The 18,796-nt window shown below is 41.4% G+C and overlaps 1 protein-coding gene across 6 annotated transcripts in view; it reads left to right on the top strand.

The window, feature by feature from the left end:
• The first annotated feature begins 10,754 nt into the window (after nucleotides 1-10,754).
• Nucleotides 10,755-18,796, top strand: part of ZNF582 (zinc finger protein 582) — a 32,920-nt gene continuing 24,878 nt past the window's right edge. For 3 of the 6 annotated variants that reach the window (XM_060288533.1, XM_030851253.3, XM_060288530.1), the window contains exons 1-4: nucleotides 10,755-11,068; nucleotides 12,368-12,456; nucleotides 14,070-14,196; nucleotides 14,448-14,543. In XM_060288533.1, the coding sequence (XP_060144516.1) occupies nucleotides 12,448-12,456; nucleotides 14,070-14,196; nucleotides 14,448-14,543 (232 nt within the window). In that variant the 5' untranslated portion in view covers nucleotides 10,755-11,068; nucleotides 12,368-12,447. The remainder of the gene's footprint in view (nucleotides 11,069-12,367; nucleotides 12,457-14,069; nucleotides 14,197-14,447; nucleotides 14,544-18,796) is intronic. The other 3 variants (XM_060288531.1, XM_060288532.1, XM_070044131.1) reach the window with 3 other exon arrangements.

Here is an 18,796-nt window from a genome sequence, read left to right as displayed (position 1 = left end):
TGTAGAAATATTTCTTAAGTTTTGTTCTGAGGAGGAACAGAGCTGTTACAATTACACTAAGATTGCAAAATTGGAAAACTGTTCCTATGTATAAAAAAGTAAAAGGAGGGGCTTCCCTGGTGGCGCAGTGGTTGAGAGTCCGCATGCTGATGCAGGGGACACGGGTTCGTGCCCTGATCCGGGAAGATCCCACATGCCGCGGAGCGGCTGGGTCCGTGAGCCATGGCCGCTGAGCCTGCGCGTCCAGAGTCTGTGCTCCGCAACGGGAGAGGCCACAGCAGTGAGAGGCCCGCGTACCGCAAAAAAAAAAAAAAAAAAAAAATTCAGTTCTGACAAGGACTTGTATCCAGAATATGTAAAGAATACTTAACAAGTAACTAATAAAAATACAATTAACACAATTTAAAAATGGGCAAAGGATTTGAATAGACATTTCTCCAAAGAAGATAAACAAAAGGTCCAAAAGCACATAAAAATATGATCAGCATCATCAGTCCTTGGGGAAATGCAAATCAAAACCAAAATGACTTACCACTTCACACCTATTAAGATGGCTAGAATCAAAAAGTCAGATAACAAGTGCTGGTGAGGATGTGGAGAAACTGAACCCCTCATACATTGTTAATGGGAATTTAAAATGAAGCAGCTGCCTTGGAAAAACATTCCAGAAGTTTCTTAAAAAGATAAAGATATAGAGTTACTATATGAACCAGCAATTTCAGTCCTAGGTGTATACCTAAGAAAAATAAAAACATACATGCATGCAAAAACTAGTACACAAATTGTTCATAGCAGCACTATTCATAATAGCCAGAGTGGAAACAACACAAATGCCCATATTATTCAGCCATCGAAAGTAATAAAAGTAATGAAATACTGATACACACACTACATGGATGAACCTTGAACATCACACTATGTGAAAGAAGCCAGTCACAAAAGACTACATATTGTACGAGTCTATTTATCTGAAATATCCAGAATAGGCAAATTTCAGAAAGTAATTAGTGGTTGCTTTGGAATGATGGAGGAGATGAAGAATGAGCACTAATAGATAGAGGGTTTCATTTTTGTGGTGATGAAAATGTTTTAAATTTAATTGTGATAGTTACATAACCCTGTGAATATACTGAAATACCATTGAATTGTATGCTTTGAATAGGTGAACTTCATGGTATGTGAATTATATTTTCAATAAAATTGTTAAAATAAGTTCAGCATACAGTGAGGGTTTACTTCTGGTTTCTCTATTCTGTTCCATTGACCTATGTGTGTATTGATTACTGTAGCAATACAGTTAAGCACTGATATTGGGTTGAGTTCTCCCACTATTCTTTGTCAATATTGTTTAGCTATTTTACAGCCTGTGCCTTTCCATGTAAGTTTTAGGAAAAGTTTATCTTATATCTACAAAAAAAAAAACCCTTTCTTTTCTTTCTTTCTTTCTGCTTGGTTTGGGTTTATTTTTGCCCTTCTAGTTTCTTGATGTACGAACTTGGAATATTAATTAAGACCTTTCCTTATTTCTAATGTAAGCATTTAGTGCTCTAAATTTCCCTCTTAGCCCTGCTTTAAATACATCTTACATGTTTTGTTAGGTTGTTGAAAAGAAAACCTACATTCCTGTGTGTCTCCTTTCTTCTCACAAAGAACATTTCACTACACTTCTGACAACAGATGTGTGAGGGTGCCCCCCACACACACACACCAAGCAATTCTGCAACACCAGCTGGGTGTCCTAGAAACGTAACTCAATTCTGACACTATCTACCTGGAGATAGCATCAAATCCCAGAGATTAAGGGTTCAGTCCCATGAGACTGCCAATCACAAACCCCAGTTGTCACCTGTGTTTCTGACCAATCAGCTATAAATTGGAGGTTCCATGACTCTCCTCCTCAAGTTTGATTAATTTCCTACAGTGGCTCACAGAACTCAGGAAAACAGTTTACTTACCGTTTACCCATTTAGTATAAAAGTGTATGATAAAGGGTACAGATGAACATCCAGATGAAAGAGGCTCATTGGGTAGGTGGTAAGGGCCAGCTTCCTGGTTCACAGACGGCCATCTTCTCACAGTAACCTCACATGATGGAAGGGGTGGGGGAGCTTTAGGGGCCTCCTTTTGAAGGGCACAAATTGCATTCATGAGGGTTCCACCCTCGTTACCTAATCACCTCCCAAAGGCCCCACCTCCAAATACCATAACATTGAGGACTGGCTTTCAACTTATGAATTTGGGAAGGGGTGGGGGGGCATTCAATCTATAGGACTGAGCAAATAAAATCTACTCACTAGGAAAAAAAAACTACTATTTATCTAGAAGGTAGACTCAGTAGGCTTTGGCATCTGATTGGATGAAGGGAGGGTAATGAGGTAAGAGTCAAGGATACCACCTAAGTTTCTTGTATAAGTGGACAGAGGTGCCAGGTGGTTTAGTTGCACAACTCCATAAGTCTGCTTAAACACAAACACAGTCCTCTGAAATAAGGTCATATAATCATAGACTGAATAGACTTATATGTGAAGATAACAACAGAAGCTATAAAGACAATAGCCAAAGATGAAAAGAGATCTAGGTAAAATACTTGACAATTTGAGGGAAATTAAAGACCTTCTCAAATAATTAGAGGACTCAAATTTGTATTACCTATAAAACTTTCTTTACAAATAAATATATATTTAAAATATTAAAATACTGAAACTATGTTTGAATTTTCTACCAGCGAGAGAGATGCAATCTGAGAACCATATATAGTGTTGTCAGTAATAACAGTAAAACACAGGGTTAATTATGAATAACTGCTATTAATGGAAAAGAAAAACACAACAAAAGTATACAAACCAAAAACCCCACAGAGTTTCGTTTCCTTCTTTATAGAGATTGTATGTCAGAAAAGTTATGGGAGGCGTCCATGGTCATGGTCATACAGGGAGGGAGTAGCTAAGATAGGGTTAGAATCAACTCTGTTGTTTCTTCCATTCCTTATTCCATAGACATTCCCTGCAAGACATGGCCTCCCCACAGCTGATTTCATTCATGTGATAATGGCAGGTCCCATCATGGAGAGAAAGAATATAGCAAAACCACGAATGTAGCTGAGGGTTTATAGAAGAGGAGAGCTAGAGTTACTATATACGTATTTTGGCACAAGAGAGTGTACAGGGTAATCTCTTGGGAAGTGGTTGACAAGGCAGCTGTGGATCTGATAGAATGGAGAGGCATCAAGACATTCACGTACTCTTGTGTGAACAAAAAAGGAACAAAGAGTATCACTCATCATCCAGTTATACAAGGGTTAAGTCTCAACCCATTGCAGTCACCCACCAACAGTGCACCCTGAGGAGAAATGAGGATGAAAAACCAGTATGAGACACTCAGTGCTTTGGCAAAACAGGCCCTTATGACAGTTAAGATGCGTATCTCAGGAAGCATTTCTATGACCCCAGACTCTTGCATCTTCCCATACATAGAAAAGCACTGAAATCATTTATGTGAGATATCTGTTCTTTGTGATTAGCAGTAATCTTTTACCAGGATGTATGCTTGGTTGCATGTATATCCTAGCCCCTCAAAATCATACATATACCAGGGCTCCTCCTCTACACCTCTTGGGAGCTCTGAGTTCACTCAGAGCTACTGAGTGTCTCTCGGGCTATCCAGTTAAGACTGAATAAAACTTAAACTCACAACTCTCATGTTGTACATTTTTAGGTCAACACTTGAAAGAAACTGTGGTAGTCAGCCTCCCAAATGGCCCTCAATGATACTTGCCTCCTAGTACTCATACCCTTGTGTAGTCTCTGCCCATACTGACTCAATCAGAACTGGTCTACGTGACCAACAAAGTATGGTAGTGTATGACTTCTGATGAAATAAAAATTCACGTTTTATGGCAAGCCAAGAAAAATTTTAAAACAAAATTTTTCTTTGCCCTTTTGGGCTTCCTCCCTCCCCTTTATTGTGAATTGTGCATCTGCATTAACCAGACCTCCTTAGGAGATAACCTTCCTTCTCAATCTTATAAGGGGCATGATGACCCATGACTGATGACTTGCTTTGTACGTGTAAATCTGGATTGTGTACGCAGTCAATGTCATCTGATATAATGACACGTATAATACATATAACCTTTTGTCTCAAAAAAATTACATAACTCTGCTTTGACCTCTAACGGGTGGAACAGTCGTCAGAGCTTTCTGAAAGAGTGTCTCCCCAATTATAATCCTCAGGTTGGCTTGAATAAAATTTTCCATTGCTTTCTTAGATCAACCGTTAATTTTTTCATCAAAACTTGGTCATAAAATTCATTGCAGCTCCTGAATCACTCATTCTAGGGGTGATTTGCCACCATGTCATAAAGACACTTAGTGCTATGGAGAGACCCACATGGAGTAGAACTGGGGCCTCTTTTTGACAAGGGATTGAACCTGAATCCTTGGCAGTGAAAGTGTGGAGTCCTAACCACTGGACTGCCAGGCAATTCCTGGAACTAGGGCCTTTTGCCCCAAACCAGCACCAACTTACCAGCCACATGAGTGAGACACCTGGAAGCAGATATTCTGGTCCCAGTTCAGCCTTTAGTTGACTGAAGCCCTAAATGACATCTTGATTACAGCCAGCTAAGCTGCTCCCAAATTCCTGACTCACAGACACTGTGGGAGATTATAAATGTTGACTGTTGTTTAAGCCATTAAGTTCTGGGGTAATTTGCTATACAACAATAGGTAACTAATACAGAAATCAAATAAATTAAAACTATGAAAGACCACATCAGAGAATAAAAAATAAATCCAAATGACCCAAAATATAACAGGAGTATGAAAATTAAGAAAAAGAGATGAAGAACTATGAGAAAAATTTTAGTCATCCTCTTAAAATAACCATGTAATATTTACATTAATCGTTGATAATTAGTCATGAAGAAAACGTTAATAAATCTTCAAAGTACAGATTTTACAGATAGTATTTGATTCATCACACTTTACAGCATAACAAATTCCAAACAGATGGAAATAAATGCATTGTAAATATTCCCATAAAGTTCTACAGAAAAACAAAGATAGACATTTATAATTTAGGAGTAGGAAAACAACTTTTGAGCAAAATAACAGGTAGAAAGGCAAAAACTGATATGCCTCAGTATGTAACAGAATACAAAATAGCTACCCGATAAAAATATTTCTCAATTTAAGATTTCAGTCCAGATATCTCCCCTGAAGTCATGGTCAATATTTCTACTTATATACCTAACAGACATTTCAAACTATCACATTCCAAACCAAACGCCCAATCTTACCTCCACAGAGGTTAAGACGCTGGTCTGTTATACTGGCCAGCCACAAACAACCTGTCCCCACTTTGGTGCCTGGGGCTCCTCACCTTCAGCCTTGTTATGGCTTTGTGGTTCCATTCAAATTTGTTCCCAGTTGGGTCATCCAGCTGCCTGACACTCACAGCCTCAGGAATCCCAGCTGACCTACCCTACAGCCCTGACCAGAAACCTATCCTTTGTGGCTATTTCTTGGAATAACCAGCACAAGCCTGAATGGCCCAGTGACTTTCTCTTCTGGGCACCTTCACACTCTGTCTCCCTCAGGTCCCAGCCCAGAGTCCAGGGCTCCAGTCTCTTTGGTTCTGTTTCCAAGAGGCCTCATGGCTTCTGTGACATCATGAAGCAAATGCCTTCTGTCTCTGAAGATGCTTTCTCCAAGGTTCCACCACACTGGCTCACTCATCACTCAGAAGGCAGAGGCAGCATCTCCTCCACCCACAGGTACTAAGGTCTGGTTTGGTGGAAATACCAAGTCCTCCACTTCACCAGCTCTGTGTCCTTTAGCAAGTCATTTAACCTTTGTCCATCTCCATTTACTTCATAGTCAAAATGAGGAAAATAGTATCTGTTTTACACTGTCAGTATATGTGAAGCACAAAGCGCAGCTTTTAGAATGATTAGTTTGGGATTGTTGGAATCAGACAGCTTTTCAAAGGCCAAGGAGTCTTTCAAAGAGGTGAGAAGAAAACAACTTTTCTCGAAGAACAGAAGGGACAGGAACCTGAGAATAGGGTAGAGTTTAGATGCCGCAGCGCATCTGTTCTTCCATCCTTCCTTTCCTCAACCCCTCCCAAACATGCTTAAGCCAAGGCCACAACTAGAGTGAGGTGAGTGAAGCACTCCTTCAAGCACAACGTTTAATGGGGCACCAAAAAAAACCCCCAGAAATCAAAAAACGTGATAGATCAATGAAATATTTTTTAAAATAAAGATCAATGTAAAAAGTTCGGGCTTCCCTGGTGGCACAGTGGTTGAGAGTCCGCCTGCCGATGCAGGGGACACGGGTTCGTGCCCCGGTCCGGGAAGATCCCACATGCCGCGGAGCGGCTGTGCCCGTGAGCCATGGCCACTGAGCCTGAGCGTCCGGAGCCTGTGCTCCAAAACGGGAGAGGCCACAACAGTGAGAGGCCCGCGTACCACAATAAATAAATAAATAAATAAATAAATAAATAAATAAATAAATAAATAAATAAATAAATAAATAAATAAATAAATAAATAAATAAAAGTTCATGATAGGGACTTCCCTGTTGGCGCAGTGGTTAAGAATCCGCCTGCCAATGCAGGGGACACGGGTTTAAGCCCTGGTCCGGGAGGATCCCACATGCGGAGAAGCAACTAAGCCCGTGCGCCACAACTACTGAGCCTGCACTGTAGAGCCCACGAGCCACAACTACTGAGCCCACGTGCTGCAACTACTGAAGCCCGCACGCCTAGAGCCCATGCTCCGCAACAAGAGAAGCCCGCGCACCATGACGAAGAGTAGCCCCGCTCTCTGAAACTAGAGAAAGCCCGCGCGCAGCAACAAAGACACAACTCAGCCAAAAATAAATAAATAAATAAATAAATAAAATGTGGGGGCGGGGAGGAAAAGACCCATTGGTGGTCTCAATTAAAAAAAAAGTTGATGATAAACAAAACATCAATATCTTAGAGACAAGATCTGGTTACTATATTAAATCAAGAAGTGACTGAGCACAGCAAGTTTGAATTTCACACCTCGAGAACCTACAGTCCAGAAGACAGTTGCAAATTCAAATCATTTGATTAACTGTGATCACGCTAAAGTATTTTTGGTTTTGTAGCAAGTCATCTGTGGGGAGATAATTTGAGACTACAAAAATATCCTGTTCATCATCAATCTTTAGCAACAGATTTATAATCAATGAGATTTCTGCCTGAATCAATTACTACCATGATGGTTGAAAGATATTTTCTAACTCTATCATTCCTTCTACATTTATTAGTTGGAATTCTGTAAGTTCTTTCTCATCTCATTAATTCATCATTTATTTTAGTATGGACATATGAAATATTTTGACTAATACTGCTACTCTAATTATATTGATGCTTCAATTGTCCTGGTTTTGCCCACAGAAGCCCCCTTCAAGCTGAATCCTGAAGAATATACGTCAAAGAGCTTTGACAAACATATACATCCATGAAATCATCACCTCAATAAAGATATGGGAGGTTTCCATCATCCCCCAAATTCCTCTTCTATTCCTTTTCTGACTTTCCCTGGACCCCAGACCAAAGCAACCACTGATCTACTTTCTGTCCCTACAGTTTTGCATGTTCTAGAATTTCACTTTAAATAGATCTATGTGCAGCTTAGCTTTCAGCCAAAAACTCAGGGAGACTCATGCATATTTCTGGAGCTCTTTGTCAGAGTATCTCCCTCCTTCCTCTTCCTTGCTCTTCCACGCTCTGCTCGGCAAATTCCAGTTACTTCAGTTTCCCCAAGTTCTGTTGTCTCACTTTAGTAAATCTGTTGCGCTGTGCTTGCGTTCCTCCTTCCTGCATTGTCTGGAATATGCCTCCAGGGAGAAAGCCATTGCAGCTGTAGGAACTCATTTATTCTTCCCTCTCTTGGGGATCAAAGTCTTGCACTACCAGTTGTCCAATATCTGAAAAAACTTGTTTCCTACATGTTACCTAGTTTAGTACTATCACACCATCACAGTTGTGAGCAGGGAATCCTCTGTGATGTTTTTTGAGCATCTCCCTACTTTTTGGCACAAGAAGATATTCCATACTCCTCTTGTACTTTCCCTGCCATCGTCCTGGAATCAGACATTACCCCAAGAAGCTTTGGTTCCTTTTATTAGAGAATTGTATTTAAAGACCAAGATCTGCTTATTGCTACTGAGGCATCATTGCTTCCAGGCCCATTCACCAAATAGAAACGTAGAAAATACATAAGTACATAAATACTTTTTTTTAAAGTAATAGTAAGACTAGTTAATTTAAATAAACTTTATTTTAGAAGTTTTTGATTTACAGAAAAACTTCAAAGATAGTACAGAAGATTCCCACATACTCTGCACCCAGTTTCCCCTATCATTAATCTGTTTTATGTTTAACAATGAGCCAACATTGATACATTATTATTAACTAAAGTCCACACTTTATTTTTTCTTAGTTTTTATCTAATGTCCGTTTTCTGTTCCAGGATCTTATTCAGGATACATTATTTTTAGTGTAGTTGTGTCCCCTTAGGCTTCTTTTATTTGTGATGGTTTCTAAGACTTTCCTCATTTTCAATGACCTTCACAGTTTTGAGGAGTTTGAGTCAGATATTTTGTCTAACGTCCCTGAACTGGCATTTGTCTGATGTTCTCTCATCAAACTGGGGTTATGCGTTTTGGGGAGGAAGACCATAGAGGTAAACTGTCCACATCTTAGCAAAAGTAAATGATATCAGCATGCCCTCACTATGGGTGTTAACACTGATCTGGGTGAGGTATACAGACACACTTTTAATCATGAGTTCACACCAACCCAACATCACAGGGTTCTTCCTTACCTTCCATTATCCTTTTTTATATCTCTCTTTTCCCACAGTAAAACACTGGCTCCCAAAAAATCTATATATTTATTCATTTGCTCAATCCTATGATGCACACAAAACAGTTTCAAAATCACTACACCAAAGCTATTAGGAAAAACAATCTACTAAGTTGAGTTCAGAGATTGCTTGCATTTTCTGGCTTTTTGTCTTTATATATTAGGAATATTAGCTCCTTATCTGAGATTTATAAATTTGTAAAGATTTTGCCATCTGTCTTTTGCCTTTGTTCGTGGTGTATTTTGCCTTACATAAGTGCTTTAATTTTATGTTTTAAGTGCAGCAGTCTTTTATTAAGTCTGGATTTTTAAGTCGAAATTAGAAAGTCTTTCCACACATCCAGGTGATAGTAGAATTCACCTCTGTACATGTCTGCTATTTGCATGGTTTAGTTTAGAACTCTGATCAATTTGGAGTTTATTCTTTTGCATGATGTGAGGTATGTATAAAATTGTATAGTAATTGTATAATAATTATACAATAATAATTATATTTTACAAATATTATAATTATAATTATTATAATAGTTGTATAAAATACAATTCTATCTTTTTCCAACTGACTATCCAATTATTCCACAAGGTTATTTATTAAAAAGTTCATTTTTATCCCAATGATTTGCCACCTTTACTACAGAGTAGATTTCCCTCTGTATTTGATATTTCTGGACTTTCTAGTCTCTTCCACCTGACAATTCATGAGCCAATACCACACAGCAGGTATAATTATAGAAGTTTTTAGAATGCTTTAATATCTGATCAGGTTAGCATACACCATAGCTTTCTTTTCTCAGAGTATTCTTAGCTATTTTTGTATGTTTATTTTTTCATTTGAACTTTAGCATCAACTTGTCTATTTCCAATGAAGAAACAGTACTGGTATTCTTACTGGGTTTAAATTACATTTCTAAATTAATTTAGAGAAAAAGACATCCTCCAGATAGGCAGCAACATGGATGTGCACAAATCTCAAAAAAGTGTTTCAAGAAGTGAGACACAAGAGTACATATTCGAAGAGAAATCAAGAGGCAAGGTCTCTGGACTGTGGGCCTGGGTCAAGGACAAATGTACCACCTTGGATAGGGATGCTTTCCTCATTCACAGACCAGGTATAACAGGGTCTGACCGGCAACCAGGACATTGGACTTCCGACCATACTGAAACACGCTGTCCCGGGATGGGTGAAGTTCAGAGCTTCTCATGCTTTCACAAACCAAAGTTGTAGCACTAGAGGTCTTAGCCGAAAAATGTCATCTCATAACAGGAAACTCCTTGACAACTCCTTTAAAACATTTTTGCTGATTCTGCATTCTCCTTCATAATCTACAAGTATTTCGACATAATGTTTTAAAATTAGTTACCAAATGAACTCTCGGGTTTTTTCCTCTCTCTAAATCTTTCAATAAAATGGCTGTTCCACGGCAAAGGTGATTTAACAATAGACGAGAAAAATTCTGTCATATACCACTTTTACACAGCCACACGTAAACGTGTACCTGGCGTTTAACGGTCCCAGTCACACACTGAACGACCGGGTGAGAACCGAACACGGCGCGCCCAGTCACAGTCACACACACTCAACTGCAATCAGCGAGACAGTCACACGCAGACGACGGGCCCAACAGACCGACCCTCACCCTGCGACTCAGGGAACCCAACACGCTCTGCCGTAACCCCGACAGCCTCCCACGCACATAAGCACCCCGCCCACCCGAATCATCGCGAGACGCGGCCTTGCGGTTTGGTTCCAGCCTTTAGGCCTGGAGACTACGTTTCCCAGAAGAGACTGCGGCGCTGGCCCAATCGCGACCCATCAGCCGAGGGGCTTTGTGCGTCTGCGCTGTCTTCCGGCTCCCGAGTCCGCCGGTACGGAGGGGGAAGCGCACCTGGGGCTGCGCGGGGCGCGACCACGGGGGCAACTGGACCCGAGGAGGCGGCAGGTGAGGGGCATCGGAGCTTGCCAAGCGCTCCGGAGTCCACGCAGGACTGAGCGCCGCGGCCGGGCGGGTCGCGGGCCTGGGAAGAACACGAACGTCTCGCTTCATCGTCGGTCTGCGGCTTTCCCGGCTCTGGACTACACTTCCCATCGTCCCCCGCGGCGCGCGCCCTGCTTGCGCTCCCTGTCGCCGTCAGGGCTCATAGCCCGGGTCCATAGACCCCTTAGGTGGGTGTGTCTGTTGGGGGAGTCCCCACCTCCAGAAAACACTTAACGGATGTTTTGCATTTATTCTTTCGCGTGCTTTTTAAAAGATCTGGGGCGAAGTCTTGTTTCATGAGATTGTCAACGAGTTGCAAGACCCCGGAAGATTTGGAACCATTAGTTTAGAAGGAGCAACTTGGAGACAATTTAGAGGATCTTGTTGAAAATTTGTCCAACCGTGGGGAAGTGGTTGAATAAATCACTAGCCACCAATGTAATAGACTATTTATAAATAATACAAATAATGCTTTAAAAAAAGTGGTCATAAGGAAAAAGTCTTACTACATGATATTAAGGAACACTTATCATTATTTCATTTACATATTACATTACTTAGAATTAAATATTTGTAACATGCCAGGCACTGTCCTAAGCTCTTTTATAAAATACTGCGGTTTTACTGATGAACTCAGGAAGTGGTTAAATGGCATCATTGTTAACACTTGGTTGTTTTCCATTCCAGTTTTGGGTGTTTTTTGGAGGGGGGGTTAGCCTGTGTGTCAGTAGGTGGGTGGGTTTGACTTCTTTTGCTGAATGTTCTCTTGTTGTACAAAGGGTCCAGTTGTGAATATATTTGTCAGTTGATGTTGTTCCACATCATTTTTGATAGTTGCTTGGCATCCATCATACGGCTGTGCCAAAAATGATTCAACTACTTGCCTACTTGTGAACTGTTAGGTACTAATCTTTGGTTCTGTTTTTTCAGCAAATGTTGTGCACACAGTTTTGCTCACTGTTGTATCTCTGTGCAGGGACACGTTTATGTGATGATAATGGAGTACGGGGCTTGCTCCATCTAATTTGCCCACTGCAAACATTTGTTGACTCAGGCAGGGTCCACAAAATTGTGTCTGCCAGGCCTTATGTATGGCTGTAAGGTTCTTTGTGAGTTAGGAAGTTAGGGTAAGAGCCAGGGAGACTTCCAAAGGTGTTACATTGTGGGAATGAGAGAGTTAAATGCTTTGGTTCTGGGAATGTTTCATTGTGGGCTGGGCTGATGCAGATCAGGCAGGCTTTGCTCCCTGGCCTAAGGATGGCCTTCCTTGTCCTTGGGACACCATCCTTAGTCACTGGACCAGGTCTGAGCATCCCCACCTCAGATTTGCATCAGTAACAGGGTGGAGCTGGGTAAAGGCCACAGTTTGTCCCAGCTCCCTCTAATTTGGGGGGATGGGGAGTAAAGGAGGTGGGCATTTGTCACCGTGGCATTCTGGGAGCTGTGAAGCAAGCCTAGCCTCTCATGTTTGCTCTTTCCTCCCTCAGCTCTGCCATCTCAGGACTCTGCCCTTCCCTAAGAGAGAAACCAGGAGGAGGACCCATCAACCCATGAAATTTTGACAGTCATGTCCCTTGTGAGTTTTAAAATCATATAAGTATTTTCTTTCCTTATCCTGAAGCTTCCCACCTGGATTCCATCCAAGACTCTGGTTCTCAGAGGTTCCCATTTTAGGGAATAAAAAGACCAGGCAGGGCTTCCCTGGTGGCGCAGTGGTTAAGAATCCGCCTGCCAATGCAGGGGAACGGGTTCGAGCCCTGGTCTCCGGAAAGATCCCACATGCCGCGGAGCAGCTAAGCCCGTGCACCACAACTACTGAGCCTGCACTCTAGAGCCCGCTAGCCACAATTACTGAGCCCATGTGCCACAACTACTGAAGGCCACGTACCTAGAGCCTGTGCTCCTCAACCAGAGAAGCCACTGCAATGAGAAGCCCTCGCACCACAATGAAGAATAGCCCCATTTGCCACAACTAGAGAAAGCCCGCACGCAGCAACGAAGACCCAACACAGCCAAAAATTTAACAAAAATAAAACTTAAAAAAAAAAGACAAGGCAGCTAGTACCCTCTCCCATAGCCCCATCCACTCTGATCAGTGCCCACATGGATTCATTCTATATAGCATTCCACATCTTCTGTTGGCTTGGTATTTTGCTGGGAGGCCAGAGGGAGAAGAAATCCATTTCCTTACACAAAATGAGAGCATCCCTTATAGGAACTGAGGTTTGATGAAATGGTGATGGCTACTGATGAGGGATCGCACATAAAAACACAGGGAAGCTGGTATTGGTTGGTCTCAATTTCAGTGTGGGGGGTGACATCTCCTGTATTGGCAACTGGGTGTGTAACTGAAGTTTATCTGGGAATCTAGGAGAGATTAAGATGCCAGAATTAAGGTCCAGTTTGGAGTTGAACAGAGCACTGGAATCTTGGTTATTCTCCATCAGCTTCTTGAGTTTAAAAGCAAGCAAAGTGCAGAGCTGAGGACTGAAAGATAGATAGATGGATAGATGTTCAAAATCTGGGTAGTCATAGTTTTGGAACAGCCTTAAGAGATCTGACCTTGGAGACCTCTGCATCCAAAGGAAGAGAATGGTTGAGTCAGTTATTTCACTTGATAGAAAACTGTACAGCTAATAATCTTCACTGAAGATTTTTCTCATAAGGAAAAATGTTTGTGATACGCTTTCACATAATCATGAGCCTACATCTTGAAGCAATTCTTGACTTAAATGAAAGTTCTGTTTTCTAAGATAGAAAATATTTTTTAATAAAATATTTTGGGGAAAGTCTACCAAAAATTGTTGGGTTTTGTTGTTGTTACTCCATAAATGTACAAATGATAGGTTTCACATTGAGAATTTATCATATATCAAGGACAGAGTAGGCAGTGTGCTTGATTATACTGTCACAACTGAGAAACTCCATTTGGCTGGATTTTAATTTTCATCCCAGAACTGAGTACAAGAGCTTTGGTTTGTAGTAAAAAGGGAAGTTCAAGAATATTTGAACATCTCTTTTACCTGTGCTCATCTTTTCCTGTCACCTGTTCACATCTAAGGCCTCCAGCCCCAGCCTTCTTTTTCACCAGAACACCCCGTTCTTGCAGAGACCTCCTCCATCTCCTCTCGCCCCAGTGAAAAACATTTCCTTGAAATACACATGTAACATACCTGCCTGTTGTTCCAGGGTTCAGACTTGTTCAGGGATGTGGCCGTAGTCTTCTCCCAAGAAGAATGGGAACAGCTGGCGCCTGCTCAGAGGGATTTGTACAGAGATGTGATGTTGGAGATCTATAGCAACCTGGTCTCACTGGGTAAGGCGATGTGGTCAGTTTGGAGGTTACCCCTGGGCACATCTCTTCCTTCTTACCAATTTTGGGGTGTCTTTTGATTGGTTAAAGGGTAGCTCTATGGCCTGAAGCTACATCTTCCTCAGCCTTCAGGTGACTCACATATTCCCCTGGCCCGTCCTGCAACTGCCTCTCCTGCTCGATAACCAGGCCCTAGGTCTGAATTCTGGGGCCCCGCACTGTAACTGCATGGCATGTTTTCTTCTCACATCCAGGTTTTGCCATTTCCAAACCTGATGTGATCTCCTTCCTGGAACAAGGCAGAGAGCCCTGGATGGTGGAGAAAGTAGCGACAGGAGGCCAGTGCCCAGGTGAGTGAGGCATGTGTGGGGAGAGAGAACCCACTGCAGATAACTGTCTAGCTGGCTGGTGAGGAGGCAGTCCTTTTGAGTTAGAAAATTTTCCTTCCAAGTTGCCAAACTCAGAGGTCTGGTCTCAGTCATCATCTTCCTTAGCTTATCATCAGTATTTGACAAAAGTGGTTGTTCCTTCCTTCCTGAAACATTTATGTATATCTGGGTCATCACTACCTCTTGTTCTCACCTACCTCATTAACCATCCTCAACCTCCTTTGTTGGATCTTCTCATTTTCTGTAAAAGCTGGAGCACCCCAGGGCTCAGACTTGGGCCTCTTCTGTTTATTTCCATTCCCCAGGACCTTCTCCGTGACCATGCTATACGTACCACTCACACCTGTGCTGTCTAATGTGGAGCCACTGGCCACATGTGGCCATCGAAATTTAAATTCATTACAATTAAATACTTTTGGGGTGGGGGGCATGGCGCGTGGCTTGTGGGATCTTAGTTCCTGGACCAGGGATCAAACCTGAGCCCCTGGCAGTGAAAGTATGGAGTCCTAAGTACTGGACCGCCAGGGAATTCCCTACAATTAAATACACTTTAAAATTCAGTACCTCAGTTGCACTTGCCACATTTCAAATGTTCCATAGCAATTTTGTGGCTTGTGGCTACAGTATTGGACAATGCAGATACAGAATATTTCCATCACTGGAGAAAGTTCTTTTGGACAACACAAATTATTACCTTCACGTTCAGCTTCTCCCTTAAAACTCCAGATACCTATATCCTACAGCCTTCTCATCAACTCCACTTGGATGTTCACCAGACACTTTGAGCTTAAGTCCAAAAGGGAGTCCTTGATCCTTCCTAACAAATATACTCTTCCCCCTTTCTTCTGCACTTCAGTAACAGGGGACTCTATTCTAATTGCTCAAGTCAAAAACTGCTGAAGCACCCTTGACTTTTCTGTCTCACACATGTATTCAGTCTGTCAGGAAATCCTGTTCACGCTGCCTTGAAATATATCCAGAATTTAACCACTTCTTGCCAACAAACAACACTGCTACCACCCACGTCCCCAGCGCCACTTGGACTACTGCAGTAGCCTCCTCCCCATGCCTCTGCCTGCACGGTTGTCCACTACAGTGCATTCTCCACACAGCAGCTGGACCGTCTCAAAACTTCAGTGAAGGTGTATCACATTTCTGCTCAAAACCTGCCCACAGGGCTTCCCTGGTGGCACAGTGGTTGAGAGTCCGCATGCTGATGCAGGGGACACGGGTTCGTGCCCCGGTCTGGGAAGATCCCACATGCCGCGGAGCGGCTGGGCCCATGAGCCGTGGCCGCTGAGCCTGCGCGTCCGGAGCCTGTGCTCCGCAACGGGAGAGGCCACAACAGTGATAAGCCCGCGTACCACAAAAACAAAACAAAACAAAAAAAACCTGCCCACAACTTCCCATCACTCAAGAGGAAACCTAAAACCCATACCATGACCTAGAAGGCTCTGTGTCTGTACTGTAGCCATCAGCCACACATGCTGTTTAAATTTTAACTAAAATGAAACATAGAATTCCATTTCACAGTCGCCCTAGCCACAGTGCCAATGCTGAGTAGCCATGTGTAGCTAGTAGCTGCCGTACTGGAATAGAATAGAACATTTTCAGTATCACAGAAACTTGTGTTGGACTAAGTTGCTCTAGAAAATCTGCCCTGCAGCCTCCACTCTGATTTGATTTCCTATCACCCTCCATGCTGCTGACTCGGTTATAGCCACACAAGCCTCTTTGCTGTTACGTTAACATAGAGGTTGGTAAATGTCTTGTTTAAAGGTCCAGACAGTTAAGTGTTTCAGGCTTTGCCCGCTCTGTGGTCTCTGTTGCAAGTACTCAGCTCTGCCATGGGAGCACGAAAGCAGACAATACAAGTATATGCATCCTGGCTTTGAAACATCAAGCGTATTCCTGTTTCGAGGCTTCTTCCCTTGCTGTCCCTTCTGCCTGGGGTGCTGCTGTTCTGGATGGGGGATTTCTGAACCTCAGTGGTACTGACATTTTGAGTGGGATAATTCTTTGTTGGGGCCCGTGTGGAGGGGGTGTCATTCTATGCATTGCAGGATGTTTAGCAGCTTCCCTGGCCTCCCTTTACTTGTGAAGCCAAAAATTTCTCCAGACATTGCCAAGTGTCCCCTGGGGGGGGGGGCAAAATCTTCCCTGATTAGACCCAAAGTTACAGTGTGACACGAGACCAAAATCATGTCCATAAACAGTTTCTGCAGCATTCAAGAGAATTTCAAATGGGAAGCTAAGAACTAAGCGTTACTGATGTGGTAGATTCATCCACGTTGAAGTGGTAGTTGGCCCGTTGGAGTGAGTGAGATCAGGGGTGGAGTGAACATAGGGAGAGAAGCTGTGTGCTTCCGTGTAACCTAACGTATTCGTGGTTCCGAGAATTAGGACATGGGCATCTCTGGGAGACCATTATTCTGCCTACCACACCTGAAATGTCACAGAACAGATTTTTTTGCTTTTGTCGTTTGAGTTTTGACAGCATGTGTTTGTTTGAGGTGCTCAATTTGTTTACTCCTTAGATATGTGGGTTTGTGTCATATTTAAAGGGAGCTTCACCCTCTGAGGTTTTGAGTCTCCTGTGATATTTTTCTAGCTTATTTATGCTGAAATTTATGATCCATATGGAATTTTTCCCAGTGTAAGATGTGATTTCATGTTATTTTCCAGATTATTATCCACTTATTGAAACAGCATTTATCTCTTCACCACTAATGTATAAAGCCACCTTTGTCGTCTGCTTTATCACCTCTGTGTTTGGATCTATTTTTGGACTTTCTGTTCTAGCTCATTAATCTCTCTAACCATGTGTCTATACCATTATGGTTTTAATTTATTAAGAGTTTAAATGTTTTAAATATCTGGTACAATTAGTACCTCTTCATTCTTATTTTTCAGTTTTCCTGGCTAGTCTCATTTACTTTTCTATCCAAACCCTAGAATCAGAATATTTGCTTTCAAAAAAAAAAAAAACAATCATGCAATTTTTATTACTGTGATCACTGTAAATTTATAGATTAATTTAGGAGAAAACTGATTTTATTATGCGGAGTCTTCTATTGAAGAACACGACAGGTTTTTCCTTTCATTTATGTCCATCCCTGATTAAGGTTTTAACATTTTCTTCATATAGATCTTATATGTGTCTTATTACATTTATGCCTAGGTAGTTTATATTTATTGCTGTTACGGGCATAATCTATAATATAGACTAATATGGCATTCATCCATTTTATACTCCAACTGGTTATTTTTTTATATATGACAGAAGCCATTCACATCTTCAGATGAATTTTGTAGCTAACCCAACTTACTGAATTTTCTCATTGTTTATGACAGTTTTTTATGTAACTCTCTTGAGTTTTCCAAGTATTCAATTATATCATCTGCAAATGGTGATAATGTTTTTACATTTTTATACCTTGCAGGTTGTTTTCTCTTGCCTGATTAGGATGCTGATTATGTAGTACCCGCAGAACACTGTTAAGAGGGGTTTTACATACTAATCTTGTTCTTGACCTTAATAGGAATATTTATAGTGTCTTTCATTAAGCATAATATCAGCCATAGGAATGAGATAGGGGTATTTTCTTAGGTTAAAGAAGATCCACCTTTTCATATTTTATTAAGTGTTTTTTTCTTTCCATCTATAAAATCTGCATTATATGAATAGGTTTCCTAATACTGAACTCCTGATACTGAATACTGAATCTAACATTCAAGTGTTGCATTTCTATTTTATTTTATTTTTTTTAATTTTTTATTTCATTTATAGTTTTTATGGAAAATGTTTTAAAATTTTTTTAACTTATGGTAAAATATACATAACAAAATTCACCTTATTAAAGTGTATATATAGTTCATTGGCATTTAGTACATTCACCATTATCTAGTTTCAGAATATTTTTATCACCCTGTGATATTGTGATTTATAATAAGAAATATATATTTGTTCTTCATCCCTGTTTTTTGGCACACAAGTCTTAAAACCCTTGGAATCTCCAGAGTCATATGTGTCTTCTTATATGCTAATTAGATGACTGGTGGCTGGGGTCTCCTGGATAGCTTCAGGATGGGGGCTGGTTGAGAGGGGAACCAATTATGTGATTAAAGGGTTGGAACTGTCAGCTCCACCCCCAACCCCAGGAAAGGGGGTGCTGGAGGTTGAGTTAATCACTGATGGCCAATGATTTGATCAA

Source organism: Globicephala melas, chromosome 19 (assembly GCF_963455315.2).
Source record: "Globicephala melas chromosome 19, mGloMel1.2, whole genome shotgun sequence".
Classification (NCBI taxonomy): Eukaryota; Metazoa; Chordata; class Mammalia; order Artiodactyla; family Delphinidae; genus Globicephala; species Globicephala melas.
Note: the sequence above shows the minus strand (reverse complement) of the source record. Positions and strands in the feature narration are given on the sequence as shown.